This window comes from Cyrtonyx montezumae, unplaced genomic scaffold, assembly GCF_038088225.1.
Source record: "Cyrtonyx montezumae isolate F1298 unplaced genomic scaffold, pur_monq_1.0 scaffold_13, whole genome shotgun sequence".
Taxonomy (NCBI): domain Eukaryota; kingdom Metazoa; phylum Chordata; class Aves; order Galliformes; family Odontophoridae; genus Cyrtonyx; species Cyrtonyx montezumae.
The window spans coordinates 3,035,210-3,048,430 of NW_027071859.1; the positions used below are offsets into that span (position 1 = coordinate 3,035,210).

Sequence of the window (13,221 nt, forward strand, 5' to 3'; positions counted from 1 at the left end):
TGCTGACGGAGGTGTTTTCCTGAGTCCTTCCCACCTTCTTCACTTTCCCCACCTCTGTTCTCCCTTCCCCTTTCCTCCCTCCTGTTTCCTTGTCACAGATGAGCTGGTTGGTTTTTGTAAGTTCACAGCTGGAGCAAGCTGTGGATTCCATCATGACTACAGTGTGGGTGAAACTTGAATTCCAGTCTAGGTGAGTGCTGGTGAAAAACTGTTATTGGATTTGCAACATAAAGCTCTGTGGCTGTTGTCCAAACGAGATATTTCAGGGATTCCTTTGAAAATTCCAAGGGAAACATTGATTTCACACACAAAAGGTCAGACTACTCTGATTCCATTTTCTTTATCCCCAAGCCATGCACTCAGTTTTACAGACAGACCAACAGCTTTCTGTACTGTGGCACTACCTGAACATAAATATGTCTGAAATAGGCATCCTCCCACAGGGAACTCGTTTCAGCAGAGGATGGACTTGCTGACCCCAGAGATGCCTTCTGATCTTGATGGTTCTGTGGTTTCATGGTGTGTACCTGTTGTTGGCAGATCCTTGAACTGCTGTTTAGCAGCTTGAAAAAGAGTTAGGAATTAAGAACAAAATACTGAAATTCATCCTGATTTCTACAATGCAATACAATCGTGTCTTTTTATATGGCATAATGCTGTTTATATGTGCTTGGAGTCCACTTTAATCCCATTAGGTTTCTTATACCATCACTCCTATAACAGCCCATTACAGAATCCCAGTCCTCTGATTGGAAACCTTCTAGGCTTCACAGTAGGTTCATCCATATAGCCAAACTAGGCTAAACAGAATCATAGAATCCTTATGCATGGGAACTGTTGTTTCATGGCCTGAACCTCTGATTGATCACTGACCTCCCCTGCAATGAACAGGGACACACACTGTTCTTAGTCCCCCAAACAGTCCATCCATCCAATCCACATCTTTCCAATTTGGTAAGAAGAATGTTATGGTGTATCTGCTCCATGATCTTCCCCAACTGACAGGCTGGAAGTTCCTGGGGTCATCCTTTTATCCATCTTAAAAATAGGTGTGATGCTGCCTTTTTTTGTATAGTCATCAGGGACTTCACCTGATTGCCACAACTTTCCAAATGTCATAGCTTGGTGACTGCATTCCTTCAGGGCTCTGGGATGCATCCCATCAGGACCCATAGAAACGTAGATGTTCAGGTTCCTCAGGCCATGATGTCTGCTTATAGTGGGAGGGATATTGCTTCCCTGATCCCCTCCTACCAAACCAAACCTTTGAGAGCTGTGTGGTGAGCACTTATCAGGGAAGACAGAGGCAAATAAGTTAAGTACCTCAGCCTTCTCCTTGCCTGTTGTTACCAGCCTGACCGTGTCACCCACTGGGGGGATACACCCTCCTGGAATTTCCCTTTCTGGTTGAGGTACCAGTACAATCCTTTTTTGTTCTTGGCATCCCTTGACAAGTTCAGTTCAAGCTGGGCTTTGGCTTTTCTGACCCCATCCCTACACAGCTGAGCAGCTCCCTTATACTCTTCCTGTGATACCTGTCTCTGTTTCCACTGCTTGGGCATTTTCTTCTCGCTCTTCAGTTTGACCAGCAAGTTCCAGTTCACCCATGCCAGTGCACACCTGGGGATGGAGAGCTCTTGTGCACTGAGGAAAGCTTCCTTAAAGATCTTCCACCTGAGATAAAGAGATGTTGGCCAAAAAGGGGGCTCAGCTATTTGCATTTGGGGAATGTTCCCAAGATGTTTACAGCAAATTCACTTCAGATGAGTGCAGCAGATCTTCATCTCTACCCTCATACAGCCTCAAGTGCTGCAGCTGTGGGGTCAGGATTTCAGTGCCATGCCCTCCTCACCCCGGGAGGAAAAGTATAATTCCTACACCAAAAAAAGTTGTCACCTCCCTTACTTAAAACTGTGCAATTACTCTAAACAGCTTGCCTAAAACCTGCACAAAGATTATTGCAAGGGTCAGGATGTGTCAGCACTTAATGCAGTTTGCACCTCCAACTCTGCTCGCTTGTGTGCACTCCATGTAGTATGGACAACCAGTGCTATGTTCCCCTTTCCTGGATGGGAACTGTTGTCTGAATGAGCAGTTCCTTGACAATTTGCTTCACTGTTATTGCTCAAGTCTCAATCACTGTTATTTCCTTCATTCACATTATTTTCCATGTGCTGCCCTAACCATAGCTTTTAACAAGGATTAATGTCTGCAAGTTTCTGTATGTAATGTGTTAAAAGTTCCATCAGGATAAGTGAGTTTCCTTCTCCACTTAGGCCTTTTCATTTCTGATTCTGTATAAAGACACCCACAGAAACTTGCACCGTAGTTTTGTTGCTGTGCCCTCTTGCACTTTCACATCCATACTGCAATGAGGAAAATCTTGCAAAGGAGAATTTCTTCTCTGTATGTTGCAGCACATGTTTAAACACAGGCATTTACTGAAGGAGAAAGTTGTGTGACAGCTACATTCTCCCTGCATCTCTTCCCACTGTGTAAGGCTGCAGCGATCACAGCAGTCATGCCTTTCTGTAAGCCAAACCAGTGAGCCACGCTTGAAGCAACACCAACAAAGGACTTACATTAAAATCATGCAAATAAATAAATAAATAAATAAATAAAATCGAATCATAATGAACGTGCCTCTTTTCAATTAATTATTTATTTTTTAAGGGTTGCCAGTGTGATGCACAGGCTCACTGCTTTGCTACCTGACTGCAGCAAGGTTTCCCAGGCTCCATCCAGCTTAGCTGTCCTGGGCTGCAGAATGAGCAGGCAGTCTCTGCTGATCAAAGGCCTTTTTTGTTGTTGGCTGGAAGCAAGAGGAGCCACAAGTCTGAAAGCACAGGAAGGCTGGCCCTATGTGAGTGCAGCTTCTGTGGATATCTGAGAGCCTGACTAGATTTTGCACCACTTTGGGGTGAAAACGTTTCTCTTCTCCTTTCACAGAAAAATACATAGGTATAGTTATCCTGACTTGTAATCCCAGACCCATTATCCTTGCCTGTGCTAGCATGTACTGCCTAAAGAGAGACAGATAGACAGTGGGGATATTACACGTCCCAACAGGAAAGCCCTGATTTCATTTCACAAGTTATGTGTGGTCTTATTGCATCAGAAACGTCAGCCATGAGTAATTCCAGAAAGGCTGTGACTGATGGGGAGCAATAAATAACGCAGCAGAGGAGCCCACACAGCTATGTGTGTGTACATGTGGAGCTGGTCCTCCCATTTGGTAGTCAGCATTCTCCTGAATATGCAGCCCAGGTCTTCCCCCAGTGAGATGGTGAGTATGCTGGCCCTGCTCTTCCCCCTGTAACAAAACATAGGGCCCTGCTTTGATCACCACTGCTCAGATTGGTGTCACAGTGCATGCTCAGATGGGAAGACAGGAGTAGCTTCCTGGAATGCCAGACAGTAGATCAATTATACTGACGTGTTCAGTAACCTATAGACTTGCAATAGTGTCCTGGTGACCTTATCCTGAAAAAACTCTGGCTTGCTCCTGACTCAAACTGCAACTCACGTTGCTCCTCTTGTTGCTCCTTTCATTAATGGACAACGAATGAGGGATTCTGTATGTGTCACCATCTGCAACGTGTCTTGGAATAGCATAAAGGATAACATTTGCTGCCACACACTGCAAGACTTCCTACAGCTGCCACGTTTTGTGGTGTCCTGCATTGTAGCAGAAGCTCTCTATTGAAATTAGTGAAGCTGGATAAAAAGTATTTTAGAAGTTTGGCCAACTTCATTTTGCAAATAACAATTTCACACTTGTGCTAAGAATAGAACTGCTTAAAACAAATCAAATCAAAGCAATGATCCTTATGACCCCAGAAAAGCAAACCCTTATGTGGGTGTGCCACTACTGTAAGCCACACTGTGCCTAGTGGAAAAGTTAAGCATGTGGACAGTACTTTCTATAAACATCAGACAGCAGGATGGTACTGGGGTCAGTGGTAAAAAGTTAGAGGACATGGTATTAATTAGAGAAGATAAGTCTTAGACAAATTCAGTTTTTTTCTATCATAGATGGAATATGCTTATACTTGGGTAAGGCTCAGTAGTGCAAAACATCAAAAATAACATTATGCAATATCAAGAGAGTACACAATAAGGTTGCCAGGCATCATATCCCATGTCCCCTATTAAAAGCAGATGGGATATTACCTTTTTCATAATTCCCATCTGCTTTTAATACAGATTCAGGATCTGAAGCTGAGATATACTGCTGTCTGCTCCCTTCCCAGCCTTGCCCCTCTCAGCCCTCTCTGCAGATAAGGGCTGCCATCTGGGTTTGCAAATAGAGAAGGCTCACAGGAGCAAGATGAGGACAGAGGAAGGAAGAACAGAAAGGATCATATATTGCTGTGAAGGACAGGAGAAAATGACCTTCAAAGATTGAGCCTTGGCACAGAACATCAATAAAAAATTACTACAGACAAAACTGACCTAGAACTAGTTAATTGACAGAGCTCAAAAGGTAGTTCCCACTGGGAAATCATTCTCAAGTGCAGGGCTGTTCTGCATTGCTCTGTTAAAATTAGATGTTGTACTTACCATATACACATATATGTGTATATATGTACCACAAAATCACAGAATCATTGGGTTGGAAGGGACCTCTGGAGATCATCAAGTCCAACCCCCTGCCAAAGCAGCTCCCTAGACCAGGTTGCTCAGGTAACTCCCATTCATTTTCCAAGATGATAAAGAGCAACTTGAAAAGCACTTCTGCCAGATCCCTCAGCACTCATGGGTGCATCCCATCCGGATCCATGTGCATGGATTTTGCCTAGATCATCTCTGACCACATCCTCCTTGACCAAGTACAAGTCTTCCTTTCTCCAGACTCTCTCTTGTCTCCAGGGTCTGGCATTCCAGATGGGCACTCTTAGCAGTAAAAACTGAAGCAAAGGTGTTAGCATCTTTGCCTTCTCAGCATCTCCACACCAGGGAACCCACATCATTCAGCAGTTGTCCCACATTATCCTGTGTTCACTTTACTGCTGACATACTTCAAGAAGCCTTTCTTGTCCTTATCCTCCCCCACAGCATAAATTCCAAGTGGGCCTCAGCCTTCCTCGTTGCATCCCTGCAGGTCCTGATAATGTTCCTATATTCCTCCCAAGCTGCCAGAGCACTTTTCCACATTCCATAGACTTTCTTCTTCCATTTGTGTTTTTCTATGAGCTTCTTGCTCATCCCTGTGTGTTTCCTGCCATCCCTGGTTGATTTCTTACTCTTAGGATCTTGAGCTAGGAAGAAGAGATGCTTGAATGTCAACCAACTCTTCTGGGCCCTTTCAAAGCTCTAACCTATGGGATTACCTCCAAGTAGGTCTCTGAAGAGGTCAAAGGTGGTTCTTCTGATGTCAAGGGTTGCAATCCTATTTACTGCCTTGTTTCGCCTATTTCTTCCACTATCTCATGGCCACTGCAACCAAGACTGGCCCCAACCTTTGCATTCCCACCCAGTCCTTCCTTGTTTGTAAGAACAAAGGCCAGCTGCACAACTCCCCTTCAACACCTGCATCAGAAAGTTATCTTTCATGCACTTTACATATAATGTATAAAAATATCTGTATTCAATGCTTATAAGATAAAAAAAAAAAAAAGGATTGGTGAGTTGATAAATTATGGAGAAAACAGTCAAAACAATGCCCAGCAAATCACTGATGTAAGAGCGAAGGACAGGGCAAGGAAATCTCACAGGAAGCTGGAGACAGGACTGGCAAAAGAGAATAGGCAAGCACTTCTGACCGTGTAGGTATAGTGATGAATACTTGGGCACACATTCAGGTAGCATTCAGTGTGCTGAGGTCTTGCATCTTGAAGGTTTCCTAGAATATATGTATTTGTTCAAATGGAAAACTCAATAGTGGAAGATCAAAATGAAGAGCACTGGGCTGTGTCATGCAGCAGACTGAACTAGAAAATTAACAGTTTTTTTCTGGCTTTAAGTGTTCAAGTATATGAATCAAGTTTTAGATGTGTGAGTTAGAGCAATAACCTGCCTACCATAAGCTGTCACAAACTGAAGCATAGGAAGCTCTGCACAAATGTGCATGGGAACTTCTTCCCAGTGCAGTGATGCAGCACTGGAGCTGCACACAGAGGTGGTGGAGTCTCCTTCTCTGGAGACATTCAAGACCTGCCTGGATACCGAGCTGTGCAACCTGGGCTGGGAGCTGCTTTGGCAGGGGGCAGGACTTGATCTCTAGAGGTCCCTTCCAACCTCTACAGTTCTATGATTCTGTGATACCACAATGCATCTCTGGCACTACATCAATTTAAAAATACTCATGGGTTTAATGGTTTAGATGTTAAGAATTTTAGTAGTTTGAACTCATTTAAAAAACATCAAGTTTACCTACTCCTTTATAGTTTCAAGGCAGACTTGCATAAACTCTATTCCTGGATTAAAATGTCACAAACAGTTTTGCACTGCATAGTCATGAGCACCAAGAAAATGATGTTATAATATGGCTAGATCAGAGTCAGGACTCTAGCTAATACTTGACCACAATTCTGTTAGGGAAACATTTTGATGTGCTTCACTACCATCATATTTCAGTAAGTGGGGAAGTTACTCTGTATCTTACTAAGCAGGTCAAGTGGTTTGATTCCCTCAATCCACTTTAATACAGCATTATAACATTTTTTTAATGATACTGCAGGAGCACACTTACCTCCTATTATCTCTTCCTGAGAACAGTAAGTCAGGTTGATTCACCATTAGAGTCTCAACTGGTAAGCCTAGGACTTTCTGAAGGTCTCCAGTCTGATGCGCATTGATAATTGCTCTGGCCAAGCTCTTTAAACTTTCAATGGTTAAGGAATGCTGAAACTCCTTTCTTTGGTGGCCTGGTGGATCACCAAATTCAATAATCAGCACTTGTGATGGACCAGCTGCATCAGATGGCTGCAGAACTTGAGTGCTTACTGCTCTTCTCCCTGGTTTCTGTGATCCAGATCTGCTACGATAGGTTGTGCAAAACGTCATGTTCGGGCAGTGAAATTTCTTTTTGCTAGCATTGTCTGAGATGACTTCCAACATGCTTTCACCTCCCAGCACACGATGGACTACTCTGACTTGATCGTGACCAATCTGCAAGAAGTCAGCTAATTGATGCACAATATTTGCCTCACCTTCTTCCCCAGTGGCCTCAGTCACAGTGAAAGCCACATGAAGGGAAAGGCCGGTGACTATTTCCACAGGTTCCTTTTCATGAAGTAGAACATACAGAAGATTGTCCTCAAAGCTGAAATAATTGCTTCCTGCTCCTTCATTCCACGAGAAGGAAGATGGGGTTGGAGAGATGTATTTGCCATCAATGAAGACATGAAGGCTGAGGGGTTCATTGTAGAAAATAGCAAGGGGCAACCTGGTTGAGTTCAGGCCACTGAGGAGGTAGAGTCTGAAAATCAGAGGTGCTAGGTCCGGGAAGCAAACCGTTGTGAGTTTGGTAGTTGGCAACACAGAGGAGAGAGCAGAAGGATGTTCTGCAGAACGACATGATGCATGTGAAGCTCCATCACTGAAGGTATCCATAAAGCTGCCAGTCACTGCTACCACTGGAAACAGCTCCTGGTTGACCATACGTGTGTCTAAATTTTCCAGGATGACAAGAGCATAATCTGCCTGTTTGCAGAAGTAGCCTTGTACTGAGGGCTTGAAGATACACTTGCTGTCATCTCTGTAAATTCCTGGAAGGAAAAGCAGAGGAGGGGTGAGAAAAAATAAAAATGTATTGGATGTCATCCCAACATTTTGTGCTGCAGCTGCATATTTTCCCATTTGGTGTTCAAAGTCACTTTTGCAGGGGCTAAAATTCTAGCTAGTTTCAAGAGAAGTCTGGACACTATTGGTATTGGATAGATGGAAACTACATCTACTTGAAGAAGTCCTTAATTTTAAAGTAGTTGAGAATTTGTAGTACGTGGGCTGCTCTGAAAGTAATGCCTCCTAATTTATTACGTTGGCAGATGTTGAATCTTCTTGTTGTCGTGTGACAGATGGGAGCCGAGAAGTAGTCTGATCAAATGGCATCGGACATGGAAGTGACTATGAAGCTAAAGTTTGTCAATGAATTCCTCCATGTGGAAAAAGTTTTTACCTGTTGACATTCATCGACACTTGCTGAACGTTATGGAAACCAAACAGTGGGTGTGAGCACAGCGAGGAGTTGGGTGGTGTGTTTCAGCAACGGTGACGTGAAAGACAAACTACATTCTGGACGGCCACACACAGCTGTCACACCACAAAATGAAGAGTGAGTTGCTCGTCTATGTGATTGGGTGGATTGTGACCAGGGAGCGAAGCACAGAGCTTAACACTGGTTTCACTGCATTGGAAATTACATCAGTAACACTGAGATATTGCAAAGTTTGTGGGTCCCACAAAAGCTCATACAGAAACAAAAAAACACTGTATGGAAGCTTGTGACGATCTACTGAACCAATACAAAGCTGAAGGTGACAGTTTCCTGGGTTACATCATTACCAGGGACAAGGTGTGGTGTCACTACTATGAGGCAGAGGAAAAACAGCAGTCCACGGAGCGACAACACGTGAATTCCCCATTGAAGAAAAAGTTCGAGACACAGACCTCAGCAGGTAAAGTGATGAGCACTGTCTTTGGGATAGAAAATAGGTGACCTTTTTTCATGAAACGTAACAGGAGCTAAGATACTTCCATGTATTTCAGAACCTACAACCCAATCCCATTCCAAGTATCTGAGATGAGCAGTCTTCTGAGTTAGGATGCGTTCCATCTGATCAAATATAAGTCTGCTTTAACATGAGAGAAATTGTGCCTCAGGCAACAGTGATGAGATCATCGCTGATTATAAGGAGAGAATAAAAGTAAATGAGTTCAGATACAGGCACCAACAACGTAAACATTTCTGCCCGAAGCATCCTAGGAAAAGATGTGTTTCTGTTTTTCTTTCCTTCCTTCAAAACAAAACCAAAGGAGGAATTTGCTGCCGTAGCCAGTTATAATCCTCCTTTCCTCCCCAGCCTGCTCTCCCCTAGTTAGCTGTGCTTGTGAGTGTATTAGGCAAAGCTAAGCTCAGACAATGTCTAAAGTAACTAAGCTCTTAGTTCAGTAGTTCTGGGGACCTGCATACAGATCAGCAGTGTTTGGTGTCTATGATAAAGACAGAAACATCAGTGAGAGCCACAGAGTTCTGAATGAATTAAAGTCCATCCATCTTACTATGAAAACATTACAACTGGGGAACTCATTGCCAGAAGAAAATGACAGGCTCCTGGAAAAGACAGGAGCTGAGGGAAAGCAGGCTGGGTCCTGCTTACTGCCACATCTTGATGTCTGAATCCCATGGACATTTACCTATGATTTATTTCAAGGGGATTCCGCATGTGCAGACTCAATGAGCATTTCTCACTCCGTACGTCACAGAGGACAACAATGAAATTACACAACTGTCACACGCTGCTCAGGAAGGAGGCCCAAGTGAGACAAGATCTATAGAAAAAAAAACACTCTCTTTTTAGACACCACCTTTTTGTTTTCCTTTTTCTCCCTTTTCCTTAGCTTTGCCTTTCCCTTTTAACTGCACCAGCACGACTGTTTTGCTACAGGTGTCTGCTGGGGGCAAAGGGAGAGGGAGCAGCATCTTTGTTAAGAAGCAGCATGAAGATACAGCCCCAAAGGCTGACAGACCTCATTTGCTCTGCTGGAAACGTTCAAGTCTCTCCACCTCCCTCCAGTGACACGGGACCTGCCAGTATTTTGTTTCCTAGGACTTCCCTTTGCCTCGCCACGTGGGTTTGCCCACTTCCCTGCACGTCCACGCATGGCTGCTCGCCTCCTTCCGAACGGCCTTATCTGCCACTCACAATTTCTGCAGCCTGCAATTTTGATCACTTTTAAATGAAACCCATGCTGGCCTTAGTAATCATAATGTCATTTGCAATTTACCACAAAACACGTTTATTCAGTTAGTAGCACATTGGAGAAAGAGAACTCCATATGAACTCGCCGCTGAAGCCCTAATCTGATTATTTCCTCATGAAAATCCAAGCAGGGGTGCTTGTAAGAGGGGCCTGAGAGGAGAGGGAAAAAGTGAGGCCTGGCCACAGCTGACTCTCATAATCAATGCGAACAGATAAGCGACACGGTGTGTCAGGGCCAGCAGCTAATCCGCCCCAGGGCTTTCCTCTAAAAAAGGCCAGGGTGGACAGGGCTTAATAAATACTGAGTGACCACCAAACATTGAGCTGACATGTGCTATTTACATTGGCAATGAGCAATAACAGTGATAAATTCCAGAAGCTCCCCTCCTTCGTAAATGGGGTGAAATTCGATTAAATGGGTTCTACTGGCGCGTGCGTGTGCGTTTGCTCTTATGTTAGAGATGGGAGAAAAAAACAGGGGGGGAAAGGGAAATCAGGCACGTGTGAGTCAACTGGAGAGCCTATGAATGGGTGGGAAGATGGAGGAGATGTTGTGTGTCCCACTTAGTGCATGAAAGAGAGAGAAATAGGAGGCAGAAAGCGTCTGCGCCTTTGCTTTCTGCAGATTCCCTTACCATCGAGCCAACATTACTATTTAATTATAGATATACACATGCATGTACACACGGCCACACACAAATATATATATCTATATGAGATCTGAGCACTCAGGTTGCTTCTAGGGCTCCTGACAAATATTAACTTTCTGTCAATATTTGTCCTTCCTGTCGTGAAATGAGGATTTTCCACCTCATTTCACATTTGAAAAGAAAAATGTGCCGAGGGGGTCCTCTTTGCTTAGGAAAAAAATAAATAAATAAAAAAAATAAAGAAAAAAAAAAACAACCCAGCCAACAACAACAACATCTCATATCCTTTATTTAGAAAAATGGAGTGGGAGGGAAGGAGGGAAGAGTGCTTTTAAAATAGATGTTTTGACTTAAAGGCACACAGAGTCCTTTGCAAGTCTCCTGCCTTTTCCCTAGTTCCCCAACGCCAAATAAAATAAAATAAAATAAATTCGACATTTAAAATCAAATGAAATACATCAACATTAACGATTTTCCCCTTCAGGTTAACACCACCATTTCCTTCAATAATTTTTACCCGTTTCATGATAGATTTCACAATTCACAGGACAAGGAAAAACACAGTAGGTTCTTTTTTATTTTGTTTTGGTTTTTTTGCTTTTTTTTTTTTACAAAAAACAAAAGGCAACGTCAGGTTTTTATCAAAATAAATCTCCCGCAATTTTCTTTCCATCTGACTGGATTTGCCTGTCAGTTATTTCTAATTTAACTACAATTATAGTTACAAAAATATAAAAGCGGGCAGGGGAGGGAGAGGGAGGGGAGAGATAAATGGGATGCTGTTTAGAAATTGCAATTCATTGGCCTTGGGCTGGCCAGCACATATCTTTGCTGAGGGGGAAATATTCATCAGCATTAACTGTTCCTTTTGACCCGCTGACATTCAAATGTGAAATAAGAAAGGCCCAGCAACAGGACTTTGGAAATGTAGCAGTCTGCAAAGGTAAATTATTCTGGGGTCAGCCGTTTCTGTCATGCAAAAGGTTTTCTATGTTTCTTGAGTTCAGATATTCCCTGTAAATAATTTTGGGCCCAGTTCTCATCTAATCCCCAGCACAGGTTCGTCACGCCTATACGCTCATCCTTTGAAACCAATGGCATTCATCTTGTAAATCTTTGTGTGCAGAAGTGCAAGCCAGCCCGTCACCTTCAGCAGATGTTGGGACAAGTCATTCCCATCATTTTTAGAAACCCCACTGACCATAAATTAGGAATATCATGCAATTGAATGTACCAGCATCCACGCAGCAGGTTAATATATAGATAATTCTCCTTTCCTACTTAACTAGCAACAGGACTAGAGGGAATGGCCTCAAGTTGCACCAGGTTCTGGTTGGATACTAGGAAAAATTTCTTCTCTTACAGAAGAGTGGTCAGGCACCTGAATAGGCTGCCCGGGGAGGTGGAGTCATTGACCTTGGAGGTGTTCAAGAAATGTTTAGATGTGTCACTAAGGGACACGGTTGAGTAGGGAAATGCTGGTGGTAGGTGGACAGTTGATCTTGGAGGTCTTTTCCAACCTTGGTAATTGTGTGATTCTATGATTAGCAATGCCAGGAAGCTTTTGCATACAGTGTTTGTTGGGGATGCACATACAGCAATGCATGGAGGCCAAGTGTGATTGCTCATATATCTGTGTTAGAACACGTGTGTGAGACAAATGCACATAAATATATGCACGTGCCAGGGACAGTGTGCATATAAAAATAGAGTGTTTGCTCTAGGCTGCTAATTCTTTCTCCTAAAGAAAATGATTTTTGAAGGAAACGATTCTCATAAGACCACGTGAGGTTTTATGTTCTGTTTATCAGTCCTTCATAAAAACCTTTGAACTTCGTAGCCAATTTCACTCACGTTTGGGGACTCAGTGATACTATATGTCCCTACAAGTTATGCTAGAGTTGATGCCCAAGCAGAGAAAAGATGGTTATTAGTGCACCCATGGAAAGAAAGACTGTAATGTAAGCTCAATGATACTATGCACCCCAGGATCTGCACTGGCCCTTTCCTCTGCCATATATATCCATAGAAAAACAGGTGTAGTGCATGAAATATTTGTTCTTGTGTTTGCTGTTTTCACGCATGGATATGGCCACGCACATTGATACTACTTATTCACTACGAATCGAAGTATTCTTTCTATCTTTCACATATCTATATATCCTGGGAGCACTAACCCTTCAGAGCTAGCCCTAAGATGCCACACTGCCACAGGAGAAATAACTTGGCTGCCTGTGCCCTGAAGATCAAGCTGGAAATGAGATTCTAAAGGCACTGCAGCTAAAATACCAATACTAAGGCCAGCTCCTTGCCCTTGAGCTGGCATGGCACACCCTGCACTGTCAGAGGCACCGACCATCCAGAAGATGGTGGCCAATTGCAGATGGATTTTTTGTCCTAACTTGTCCTAACTTCTGGAGGATACCCAGTAATGGTTTTGGAATCTGCTGGATTGCCTGGGACCAAACTAGGCTCAGAGCAGCTCTCTAGATGTAGCAGGAGTGACCAGGGGGGTCCTGTGCCCATTCCCAAGCACTTTTTGACCCAGGAGAAGTTTCTTCCATTGTCAGCACCATTCCAGAGCAGGTTGATCACCAGCTGAAAAAACTCTCTTCAAAAGGCAGAATTAGAGGGGATTTTTGTCC

General features: G+C 43.4%; 1 protein-coding gene across 1 annotated transcript in view; it reads right to left on the bottom strand.

The window, feature by feature from the left end:
- The window catches only part of PKHD1 (PKHD1 ciliary IPT domain containing fibrocystin/polyductin), a 219,744-nt gene that overhangs the window by 18,112 nt on the left and 188,411 nt on the right, over positions 1-13,221 (bottom strand). Inside the window, 1 exon segment of the mRNA XM_065731064.1 lies at positions 6,695-7,712. Within this exon segment, the coding sequence (XP_065587136.1) occupies positions 6,695-7,712 (1,018 nt within the window).